Genomic DNA, 13268 nt, shown 5'->3' on the forward strand with positions numbered 1-13268 from the left:
GTCGATGCGCTCCACTAAAGTTGCAAAAATGCGTACACGTAGTGGATGTGCAGCCACAAACTGCAAGGAAAACACTGGTATGGTGTTCCTGATTCTCAGCCTGTGGATGTTTTTCACCACTAAAAGGGAGTTTGGGAACTTACAACAAAGCACAGATAATAACATGTTTGCTTGAGACCGCGCAAACATGAAGGTAAAGCTAATCTTGCATTTAGCAATGACACTGGTAGTGACAATTCTCTAAGACCTATCAGTGATCTACAGTGTTTTCACATCACGTTTCAGTATCAGCTCAGCTCACTTGGAACCCCAACCGAGGTGGTACAATAAAAGTATTGGGTACTACGTAATATACCCAGTGGAAAAGGCTTTAAAAGTGAGCTGACCCGACCCGAGATGTAGGGTACTATGCAATGAAAAGGTGCCAAAGGTGATCATTGTATTATGTTAAGTATACCTGTACAAAGGTAGAAAACAGAACCATATGGGGACCACCCCAGTAACAGAAAAGGTAAAATACCAGAAGCAAGGCCACAGAAGAAACTGTCTGTCACTTTTGCATTCTTTATAATTAAATAAAGAGCAAGTGTTAGTGATGTTCAGAAAGAAAATTCAAGACAAACTGCTTCCAAGAGAGCGGAACAATGTGTTTGATGTGAACAAATATGTGGCACAAAGCCAAAAATGACAATTCCAAGGCTAAGACGTGGACAGACAGATATATTGAAACATGGATTGGGCCAAACTGATTAAACACTATGATCAGGATATCAGTGACTCTCTGACGCATGTTCACTTTCCTTTAAGTCTTTCTGAACCGTTGAGCAATCATCCTTGTGACTTGCTGACATTTTAGTGATTGAGTAACACTGAGATTCAAAGTCGCTCTCCAGAGCAGAAACAATGCAGAGGATAACACATTGCCTCTCAGCCAGCTCGTCCCTCTCGGATTTTTCCAAAGACGTGAGTCACTTGACTGAGAATGTAAGAATTTAGAGAATTTCACAATGATTCTTAACTGCACTTTGCATTCCCATTTTAGGAAGCTTTTTGGTTTTGTTTGTAATGAAAGCTGCATTTGTGATGTGCAGCATATGTGACAAAACAATTGGCAGCTTTAAAAAGTGTATTTGTAGACCTGAATTACAGAATGACCACTTTACCTTCGTGTCATTCATACAGTAAAGGTATGTGAACCCCTAGGAATAAACTGGTTTTCTACAGTGGTTTGCCATAAAGGTGATCTGATCCTTATCAAGGTCACAATAATAGACAAACACAATGTGCATAAGCTGACAACACACATAATTTTAGTTTCTTGTGTCTTTTTTGGAAACACCCATTAAACCTTTACAGTGCTGGAGGAAAATGTAAGTGAACCCTTGGATTTATTTGGCAGCAATTACTTCAAGCAAGCACTTTCAGTAGTTCTGAATCAGACCTGCACATCGCTCAGAAGGAATTTTTACCCATTCCCCTTTACAAAACCGTTTCAACTCAGACACATTTGTAGGATGTCTGGTGTGAACCGCTCTCTTAAGGTTATTCCACAGGTTTGTCTGGGCTTTGATAGGCCACTACAAATTTGTCTTAAGCCAGTCTGTGGTGGATTTACTTCGATGCTTAAGATCACTGTCCTGCTGGATCAACCAACCTCTACTGAGCCTCACCCACCCTGGCGTCATCATGTAGGATATTTTGTTAAACTTGGGAATGGGTTATAGCAAGTGGTCCAGGCCATGAGGCAGCAAAGCATGCCCAAATCATGAAGTTCCCTCCATCATACTTCACTGTTGGGATGATGTTTACTTTTGGTAAGCTGTGCCCTTTTTGCGCCATAGTATTTTCCCCTGAACAATTCAACTTTTGTTTCATCAGTACATAAAATATTTTCCCAGTAGTACTAGGGTTTGCCAAGGTGCTCTTTTGCAAACTTCAAAATCACAGCAATGTTTTTCAGGAAAGCAGCACCTTTCTCCGTGGTGTTCTGCCATAGACACTGTACCTGTTCAAATACTTTTGTATGGAAGACTCATGAACAGAGATATGTGCAAGCTCCATGTCTTAAATCATTTAGCTGCTACTCGTGGGTTCCGCTTTACTTCATTGAGTATTCTGCGTTGTGCCTTAGGAGTCATCTTGGCTGTGTGCCCACTTCTAGGAAGTGTATTTATAGACAATTTGTCTAATTGTCAACTGATGGATGTCTAAACATTTTGAGATTGTTTTGTATCCCTTTTCAGCCTTACGGAGTGCAACAACTCTTGATTGGATATCTTTAGAGAGGCATGATTCGTGAGCTGATGCTTCTTTAGGACGGCAATCTTAAAATGTTTGAATGTCTTTTAATCAATTATAGTTGCACTAAACAACACCTTTAAACTCAGGGGCGGCAGTGGCTCAGTGGTTCATGTAGGTTGTCTACAAATTGGAAGGTTGTTGGTTCAATCCCGGGTCCACCTGACCAAGTGTCGAGGTGTCCTTGAGCAAGACACCTAACCCCAACTGCAGTTTAATCCTAGTGGTTCACATACTTTTTCTTGTCACTGTAAGTCATACAGTATGACTTAATACAGTATAAAGGCCCTAAAAAACTTACACACTTCATAAATATGTGTTAAAGAAAAGTTAATAATATGTCTTAGACTATATATTATTGTTTTAGACTAATGTCTATTTTTATCTTTTCCCCCAGCAGCATCAAGTCCAGAGAAAACCGACGAGTTCCTCCTAGCCAGATTCAAAGGTAATGGAGTTCGATACAAAGCCAAGCTGATTGGTGTAGATGATGTACCTGAAGCAAGAGGAGACAAAATGAGCCAAGACTCTATGATGAAACTGAAGGTCAGTAAAAGATCATGTGTATTTGTGCATTTTGTAATGGCGAAGTACATAAAGTAGTAGTGATATGACAGATGTCAACCTAAGCATCTCCAAACAATGTCATGATCTATCATGTCACTATCAAAGCAGCACTAAGGTCTCATACAGTAGTACTAGCAGAAAAAGATACAACCATGGTCATGTAATAAATGTCCAGACATTTGTAAATCTGACATGTGCTGTTTCAGGAAACTGAAGATATGGTTGAGTGACACTACAGTATTTTAGATATTAGGGTATATAATAGGATAAAGTATTAAATTTGTACTTTGTATATATTTAAATAACGAGTAATGATCCCAAAAATTATAGGAACCATATATTTAACAGGTTGGTGGGCACATAATCTATTTATTGGTTTTAAAAGTATATCCTGACAGTAAAAGATTTAAGTCAGATGTGTGAGTATTGAACATGTATTTTGTCTTCTGCAACCAACCAAACTAGTAGAGTATAAAGTGGATAAAAGCATCTTCAAAATTTGGTTTTGGTTCCTTTTTTACCTTTTTACATTGATTTAAATACACAACAAATTTATATTTGTTAGGCACAAAATTGTATTGGCATTGAACAGATGTTGTATGTTTTTTATCTAAACTGGTAGAGCAGGGGTCTAAAATTGGCGTAGCACAATATTTCTGTAAATGTACTGTTTGAATTCAAATTTTTTTTAAATATAATAATACAAAAAGAAATATTAACAGTGTTGCTTATCTTTTAAATATGCATTTTCTTGTCCCTAGTTAATATGTGTTGGATTACATCAAATATAAGGGACTTTCGATTACATCCCTTAAAATTTTAAATCAGTTATTAAACAAATATGAAACTAAATAAAAAAATAGAAAGTAAATAAAAACCTTTCTGCAGACAGCAAATGGGCCGGCAGTTTAAAACCCCTGTGGTTACTCTTAAAAATTTAGCACCAAAAGCTTGTTATCATAGGGGAACCATTTTTAGTGCTATATAGCACCTATAAAGCACCTATAAAGTACCTATGAAGAACCATCCGGGGGTGATATATAGCACCAATATAGCACCAGATATGGTTCTATACAGAGGTGTATAATACTTAAGTATTTTAGTTACATTTTCCAAGCATCTGTGCTTTATCAGAGTGTTTGTCTTGGGAAAAAATGTAATTTTCTTTACTAAAAAATGTTCACTACATTGTAAAGCATAGAATCATACTGTGTATTCTTAATATATTGCATATTAAAATTGATTTAATGCCTAATTACATAAAAATTGTGTAAAGTAAAAGTACAAAAAATTACTTACAATTATTTATTTAATTATTTAATGTACTTTTTTAAACCTAAAACTTGAAATTATGAAATGTAGTGGAGTAAAAATTATGATAATGTGTTTTGGAATGTATGTTTCCAAAGAAAAACACTAATAAAATACGATTAAATGAAAATGTACTTTTATGCAGAAAGTACAAATACTTAAGTTCTATACAACTCTGGTTCTATGTAGCACAATAGGGTTCTACACAATTGCTATATAGCACTTAAAATGGTTCCTCTATGATTACGAGCCAGTGAACCACTTTTACTGCTATTTAGCACCATTTGTTTTTAGAGTGTATAGTGGTGTGCTACAGATAAAAACTTTGGATTAAAGCATTTTCCAGTTGTGTAAATGTATTATAAATGTGAAATGATTTCTCTGTTCTGTCTGTGATCACAGAGCAAGGCAGCGGCTGCTCGCTCTCAGGGCAAACACAAGCAGAGAGTCTGGGTGAACATCTCTCTATCAGGAATCACTGTTACTGATGAGAAAACAGGGGTGTGTTAATCTTACATAATCTCACCTTTAAAGGGACAGTTCACACTTAAATGAATTCCGACATCATTTATCCACTCACATGTTATTCTAAAATCATATGATTTTTTTTCTACCTGTAGACCTCAAAAGATAGGATGTTCACGATGCTCGTTTCCTTACAGTGAAAGTGAATGGTGATCAGAGGCTGTCGAGCTCCAAAAATGACAACATATGTGACGTAACAGTAGGTTATACAGTGTATTTGCTATATTCCAAATTTTAGGTTATACATCAATGATAACAAAGTCAATGTCTCAACATACCGCATCATAAAGGGCCAAATTGAAGTTCTTGGTTAGCGAATGGGACTTTAAATTGCACATTTTAGTCATTTTCACCATTTACTTTCGTTATATTTGCAAAAAAAAAAAATTTAGCAAAAATACATTCTGCATCATCTTTTGTGGTCTGCAGAAGAAAGAAAATTATTGCGTGAATGGAATGACACAACAAATTATAAAGAACTGCACAAGATAAAAGATTTAAAAAAAATATTAATTGCTGAGTAAAAAAACACACAAGTGATCTTTATCTTTCTGCAACAGATTTTTGGTAGCAATAGTTGTGTGAGTTGCAGCTTGGATACACATACTGTACAGCTTTGTCTTTTGCAGTACTTTAATTGTTTGCATGTGTCATTACACTGACTCCAAAGAAAATCATACAGATTAGAATGACATGAGAGTGATTCTCATTTTTAGGTGAACATATCCCTTACATAATACTATATATATATATATATATATATACTTACCAATGTATACTACATTCTACAATATATTGTTATTGGAAACTGTTTCTTCTGTTTTGACATCTCCAGGCAACAATACTGGAGCATGCAGTGAATAAGATCTCCTTCATTGCTCGAGATGTTACAGACAGCAGAGCGTTTGGCTATGTGTGTGGTGCGGAGGGCCAGCACCAGTTCTTTGCCATTAAAACTGCACAGCAGGTCCGCAGAGATTTTATAGAGCAAAGCTCTTTCCTTTTCCACAAACTCATGCCTTAGGCACACAAAGACACACTGCTATTCTCCACCGTCTCTGTCTTTCTGTAACTCACATTTTCTGTAACTCACACATCAAACACACATTCTTCACTTCAAACATTCACTCTTAAGCATTTAGGAAACATGCTGTTTAACACACTGTTTGTGTTTTCACTCAGGCGGAGCCTCTTGTTATTGACCTGAAGGATCTTTTTCAGTTAATCTTTAATATGAAGCGACGAGAAGTTGAGGGTTCAAAAAAGGTACAGATCTCCTGCAAAGATATTTTAATGAATGAATTATTAAAGGGACACTCCACTTTTTTTGAAAAAAAAAACTCCAGCTCCCCTAGAGTTAAAGGAATAGTCTACCCTTTTGCCATATTAAACTATGTTACTACCTCAACCTAGATGAATTAATACATACCTATCTTTTTTCAATGCGTGCACTGTACAGCGCATTGTGAATGTGTTAGAATTTAGCCTGGCCCCATTCATTCCAATCACACTTCACTTTTTACGTCTTACTAATCTGATGTTGTTTCTCTCTAGGATGAATCAAATAAACTGATGGAGGTGGGTATTTAAAATATTAAAATGAATGTTCATTACAAACTGTGTTTTGCAGACCACAATTATAACAACTGTCAATCTTACCCTTACAGAATGGTAGTGGAGTCAATGACAGAAAAGTAAGTATTTGTTTTTTAACCATATTTGTCATGCTTTCTGTCTCATAATCAAATCAAGGTTATATTTTTTACAGAATGTAGGTACACGTTAGTGCTGCACAATTAATCGCATCGCAATCGCAACCGCGATGTCAGCCTGTGCGATTATATGACAGCAAAATGTTGCAATTATATTAAATAAATAAATGTGTGGACTTGTTAACACAAACTTTCTGATAACAGTTTGATGATTTTCCTTGCTGTTTAAAAAAAACGAACAAAAAAGGCAGTGCACGTGTGGCATGCACGTGTGTGGCGTGCGTCGTCACTTGTGTGTGCGCAGCACGGAAATACAAAAGCGAAGATGGATGCAGAGGAGATTGATGTCTGTTGATCTACGTCTGTTGTATGGCGGTATTTTGGATTTAGGATTACTGACACTAAGCAGTTGCTACATCACGTGGCAATACGAAAACATTTCTAGTTTTACAAATACACATTTTAGCATTATCACTAAAATGTGTGTGGATTTTCCTTAAAACCCATCAAGTTGACTCATGATACCATTTATTATAATCGCAATCGCACATCGCAATATTAGCATCAATAACCGCAATGGGAAAAATTACCCAAATCGTGCAGCCCTAGTACACGTGTAGTAAATTACAAAAAAATTGATTTCACAGGCAGGGTCACATTTTTACTTCTAAGAATACCGTGCAATAAATGCAGTCCATGTGTTACCAGGCGCATAGAAACAAATTGAAAAGAGGGGAGGGTGGTCACATTAAGACATAAGTGTTGATTACGTCTTGAAAATAAAGACAAACATTTGTAAATGTGGGGTACTTTGGGAAAAATGGTTGCTATGCACCTGCACAGACTAACCAAATTCCAGCCGAATTGAGAGTAGGGTTCTGTATTTCTGGCACGGTTTCCTGCACCCTGCTGGGTTTTCTTCATGTGGTGTTCACAGTCTGTCCACTGTACCGCTCTCCTCAGGGGGCTAAAGCTAATGAAGTTAGCAGACAGGAAATCACTGAGACACATCACATACCAGCTCTGGTCATTCTTACTTCATTCCTTTCACTCGCAGACTGCGTAAAAAGCACAATTCACTTTATTCACCTCACTGGTCATTTCCTTCCATTCATTAGTTTTGGGAGCTCAGTATGAATAGCTTTTCTCTTAGATGTTTTGGGCGCTCCAACTCTGTTTGGCTGGAAAAGTCTGGTCACGTTTTGCTTTTTGCAACAGGGTGTCGAACAGCTGGACCTGTTTGGAGACATGTCAACCCCACCAGATTTGAACTCTCCTTCGGTAAGACCTTTTGACAGATTGACTCAACACAACATGTTTATGTTAAACCAACTCTAAATATTACTCATACAGGTTTGTCAGTCAGAGATGGGATTTTTAATGATTTGTATTTATAGTGACACTATAGTTTATAACATACTTTCATACATTAAACTTGTTTATTACAGCAAAATTATCCAAGTGAGTCTTTTAAAAGAGACTTTATGCTCTATATTCTGCAATAGTCCTTGTTTAGTCTCTAGATGTGTTCTCACTATGTGCTAGATTGACCTCAAATGAAGAAAATACGATCATGGGGAGCAGAGGGCCTGGGCTCAAGCCAACCAAAATAACAAGCACAAGAAATTCAACAAGGCTTAGTTGTTTGTTAAAGAACGGCCCACTAGATGTGCCTTTAGGCTATTAAGGGCATTTTTTTTCTAGGCTACATGTGAACGTGTAATATTTTGGTTTATACAATCATGGTGTTGATGCAGTGTTTGTTCTGTTCTTCTAACTATACACTGCAATGGCTGTGAGAGCTCAAGTTCAGGTAATGTCAAGTAACAAATATATCTGTTCACAATTGTGAAGTTTATTCATCCATTTTTATTTATCCATTATTCAGCGAGTGTTCTGTTGTTGAAAGCATATTGGGGGAATATCTTTTGTTTGTGAAACACAAACATAGCTCTTATACATGCATTGAAAGTGGAGGGTGTTATTTGATCCCAAAATCTAATATAATATCAAAAGAGCAAATAGGTAAAACATAACAACATGAAGGTAAGAGAATGGTTAAATAATCTTCATTTTGGTTAAATTAGTAATGGTTGTTAAAGTTAGGTCATAATCAATCAATCAATCAATTAAAATCCTTCGATATCAAAAGGATCATGAACTGGTTTATTTGATAATTTTGTACTGTTCTTTGTGGTCCACTAATAGCATTAGAAAGGTTTTCCCCTAAAAAATGTCATCATTTGTAAGGAATAGATTTTTTTCTATCCTATTTTTGAGCTTCTATTTTAAAACACCCTGTTTTTGTGGGTGTGCCACATTGAAGACTTGAAAGTAACCGCCCACTGCTATCATAGACCTTTTGTGAGTAGATGTCACTGTTACTTCAATGCAAGCTGCACAGGCAATGTGATGGCAGAAAAACAACGGAAAATAATTATACACGAGTGAAACGGGCAAGATAACCCACTAGAAAATGTCTTATTGTGCTGGTGGGTGTCAAAATAGGAATGCTAAAAAAAGATGGCCTTCATTTTTATAGAATACCATTGTTGAAGACACCATTTAAAGATAAACATAGGCATTTGTGGTTGTAAGCCATTAAAGAGAGAAGATGTCTGGTGTTCTGTCGAAATCTGTTGCCTCTATGTGATTCTTTTTCTCGTTTTCTCGTGCGATTCTCGTTTTCATCACGGTACATTTATCATTCATTTAGAAAAATTAAAGATTTGAATGAGTTATACTCAAAAGCAATAATATCATGTATTTTATAATGCCATTTATTAAAAAGATAACGCTTTACTTGAAAAGGTGTTTATAAGACTGACATGACACCTTCATAATCATGAGATTTCATAAACATGAAAGGAGATTTTATGCACTTTATGACAACTATCAGTAAGTGTTATTTGTTTAATTATGTCATTGCATAAAGATGACATTGTTTGAGATGTCTTTGTTATGACACCTTGACATAAACCAATACATCATAACTTGTCATAACAACTTAACATTACCAAGACAACATAACTGACCACATTTTACCAGTGCAACAAATTCAATTTGTCATTATAATGTCATTAAGTGTTAATACTCTGTCAAATAGTTATATATTAGTATGAATATTCTTCAGTTCATAATGTTTTTTTCCCTCCATAGTTATATATACATATATACATAGTTATATATTAGTATCATGAATATTCTTCAGTTCATAATGTTTTTTTTCCTCCAGGTGTTTAAGAAATAAAATCAATCATCCAAATAATAATACTAATTAAACTTGATAAAATTATATTTTATTCCATTTGAAGACTGATTCACCTTAAAATAAATAAAAATAGTACAATAATGGGTAAAGCCATGCAGCGTTGAGAAAAAAGCTAATAACATTAAATTATTTAATTACATTAATTAAATGTTTTGTTAGTTTTTCTTTTGTCAGAAAATTTCAGAACCCTCTGTGTGAGAAAGTACAAGTTATGTTAGTTGTCAGTTTTTTGTGTTTTGTGCAAATAAAGTACATACTGTAAAGTAGTATTAACACTTAATGACATTCAAAAGACAGTTTAACCCGTAAACTGGGGCTGTCCCATGAGCGGGTCACCTAAGTTTACTTCAGTATTTTTCATGCAAATGATAATCTATCACGACATACTATATATTGTTGGAAAGGTCTAAGAATGTAGTTTTCGTATTTCAAAACCTTTTAGCAGTTATAATAATGCAGTAACTGTAATGTATTCATTTGTGACGAGTATGCCGCAAACCTCACAGCAAACCAACACAAACCTTAGTTTTTTGATAATTTTATGTATTAAAAATAATACTATATTGCATTTTTTATTTATTACAAATAAATGTAAACTGCTATAAAAAAATACATTTTCACCTACAGACACTTCCGTAAAAAACGTAAAGGTGTCTTCTTTAAAACAAGAACAAAATTAGGCTTCTAGACCAAAAACATGCCAGAGTTATGTACATCCCCTTTTCACCACCCCCCTCACTCAAAAAGGGCTGCGCCAGTAAAAGGGTTAATGTAATGTTTACCCATAAAGCTAGGTAGTTTCTTAAATTTGATCATTATTCTGCTATGTCATGTTTATCATAGATTTATGACAAGTTATGATGTATTGGTTTATGTCACGTTGTCATAACAAAGACATCTCAAACAATGTCATCTTTGCATAATTGAACAAATGACAGTTGTCATAAATATGCATAAAATCTCCTTCATGTTCATTACACGTTTCATGTCATGATTATGAAGGTGTCATGTCAGTCTTATGCACACCCCTTCAAGTTAAGTGTTACCATTAAATATGTAATAATTTTTTATTTTTTATTATTTTTTTCTATGTTACTTAATAAATATATAAATATATAGCACACACACAAACACACACACGATGTGAAGTGGTATTAATATACACAGGCCCATGCATATTAATTTATATGTAAACATAAAAGTTTTATAGTTTTAGAACAAACAAATATGCTATAAATATAAGGAAGAATTAATAGAAATAGGAAATTTATGAAATGTTTAATAAATGCTATTATATAGAATGCATGATAGTATTGCTTTTATATGTACTTTAGCGATTCATACTGTAAAAATAACTGATTTACCAATAAAGATCAATACACACACATTACGTTTACAATTTAAACTTTTAATCTGTCTAAAAAATAAACGTAACGTGATGAGAACGCTATAAGAAACATTACATTAAGGGAAACATAGGGGGAACAGACTTCGACAGAACACCGATCCATAAAAATCACAGTTTAACGCCAACACTTTACACCGCTACTGCAGGGCTGTCACTTTCTGCCACCAGTTGGGCTCCGCCCACAAAATACATAATCCCTGTTGTTGGTAACATGGTTGCATATTTTAATTGCACATTGTAATTATTTAAAGTCTCCCTGGAATTTTATTAGTTAAAACACATTTTTGAACATCATAATAACATATGTAAAAGTTTTACATATCACAGTATGATTGGTTAAATTTTTGTGAAGTTGGAAACCGCGGGAATGAGAATATACTCAGCAGTGGTGTTGAATGAAACTTACAGGACTTCTTTATTGTCTAACAACCGCTTAACTATCAAAAGATTAAGGATAATATGAATTCTCAGTTCATGACCCTTTAACTTATTTTAGCTGTGTAAATAACAATGTAAGATTGCAAACAAACATTTTGGGTAAACTGTTAAACCATAAACATCCATGGTGTTTGCATTGCACTGCCACTATCTCTGGAGTTTAATTTACTTCATGCATGGCATTTCTTCATATACACAACATTACACATAATAGTACATGACTTTATCATCAGTCAACATATTACTTATTTTTCTCTTTCTTTCTCTCTTTTTCTGTTTTCACATGTTCTTCCAGGAATCTGAGGACATCCTCTTGATGGATCTGTCCACTGAGATAGACAACAATCAAAACTGTGTTAAAGGAAACCCCTTTACTGCTTCTTCTGTCCCCAGAGCCCAATCCAACCTCTCGCCTGAGAACCCCTTTTCCTCTCAACCCAACTTCTTCCCCACCCCTATCCATGACCCGTTCAGCGATGACCCATTTTCCAAAACAAATGATCAATCAAACAGGGAAGACCCTGCCACAACCAACCACACTCCTTATAACTTTTTCAATGGTGGCCCTAAGAACGGTGACTCTGACTACTTGGGCCAGCAGTTTGACCAGATCTCCAACAGGACAGTCATTCAGGCACTCAGTAATTGCCATTGGCCTTTAGATGGCAGAGTTGTGGATGCGACTGCCTGGACGCACAATACTAACCCAGTTCATGAGCAAAATGGGAATGGTAAGGTGACCCCTAATCCATTTCTGGGAGGTTCTGAGAAGACGCTGCCAGTCCCAAATGGGGTGAAGCATGAGAATGAAAGCATGGGTGAACCACCTGTCCAACAAGCCAAGGATTCGGTTGTTATAAGCCCTCCTCCACTCAATACGAAAGCTGGGAGGGGAAGAAGGGGTGTGAAGGTGAGCCAAGTAACTCGTGATCTTGAGCAACTCTATATTACTTCATGCATTCTAATTTAGCTTTAGAAGTGTAACGCTTTAACATTTATGCCACAGACCCATGTAAGCTGTTTTTTCATTCCAAATTTTCTTGATGATTTATCCTGTGCATGTTTCTTTAAAGCTGAAGTGTGTAAACATTGTGTTACAATTGAGGAGTTCAGATGCAAAAGCCGCTAACCGCCACCTCCGTCAAAAATGAGATAATGATATTAACCGAATGCTCTCGGCACGTATTAAACATTAAGCAAATACTTTCACTTCAAATCTGTTAATCCCGGCCTCAAGCCATTCAGAAATACTGATTTGTTGGAAGAATCCATTAAGAGTCTAAAAAAATGTTCATTTACAAGAAAACATGTCAAACACACTGTCAGGGTTTTGCATCTGAGCTCTTTAATTTTTTATTCAATTCCATGTTAAAGGGACACTCACCCATTTGCATAAAGCTTTGTATAGTTAGAACCCCAGACATGTTTTTGAATGGTCATGCATAATTTTCTCAGTTGCCGCTGAGACAGGACAAATACAGATTTCAGTGTTGCACTTCCTTCTTTCAATGATGTAAAAATCATCATTTTGAATCATCGAAAGAAGGAAGTCCAATATCTTTGTTGAGGGAGTGACACTACAAACACCAATTTTCTCGGTCAAATAGGCACTAAATTCTAAATGCATGTTAAATTTCACCTACAAATATAACACACTTTCAATAAAGATCAATGTTTCTACGGGTGAAATGCTCCTTTAATATACAAAGAACTGTTTATATCAAGCATCCTGACCAGC

General features: G+C 35.6%; 1 protein-coding gene across 3 annotated transcripts in view; it reads left to right on the forward strand.

The window, feature by feature from the left end:
- LOC135748884 (disabled homolog 2) overlaps positions 1-13268 on the forward strand; it is a 43711-nt gene that overhangs the window by 24540 nt on the left and 5903 nt on the right. The window contains exons 1-9 of one of the 3 annotated variants that reach the window (XM_073814621.1): positions 913-984; positions 2696-2844; positions 4579-4677; positions 5537-5668; positions 5884-5967; positions 6256-6279; positions 6369-6395; positions 7632-7694; positions 11826-12440. In XM_073814621.1, coding sequence (XP_073670722.1) covers positions 2815-2844; positions 4579-4677; positions 5537-5668; positions 5884-5967; positions 6256-6279; positions 6369-6395; positions 7632-7694; positions 11826-12440 — 1074 coding nt within the window. In that variant the 5' untranslated portion in view covers positions 913-984; positions 2696-2814. Of the gene's footprint in view, positions 1-912; positions 985-2695; positions 2845-4578; positions 4678-5536; positions 5669-5883; positions 5968-6255; positions 6280-6368; positions 6396-7631; positions 7695-11825; positions 12441-13268 lie in introns of those variants that run through there. The other 2 variants (XM_065267188.2, XM_065267186.2) reach the window with 2 other exon arrangements.

The sequence above is a fragment of the Paramisgurnus dabryanus genome, chromosome 5, assembly GCF_030506205.2.
Source record: "Paramisgurnus dabryanus chromosome 5, PD_genome_1.1, whole genome shotgun sequence".
NCBI lineage: Eukaryota > Metazoa > Chordata > Actinopteri > Cypriniformes > Cobitidae > Paramisgurnus > Paramisgurnus dabryanus.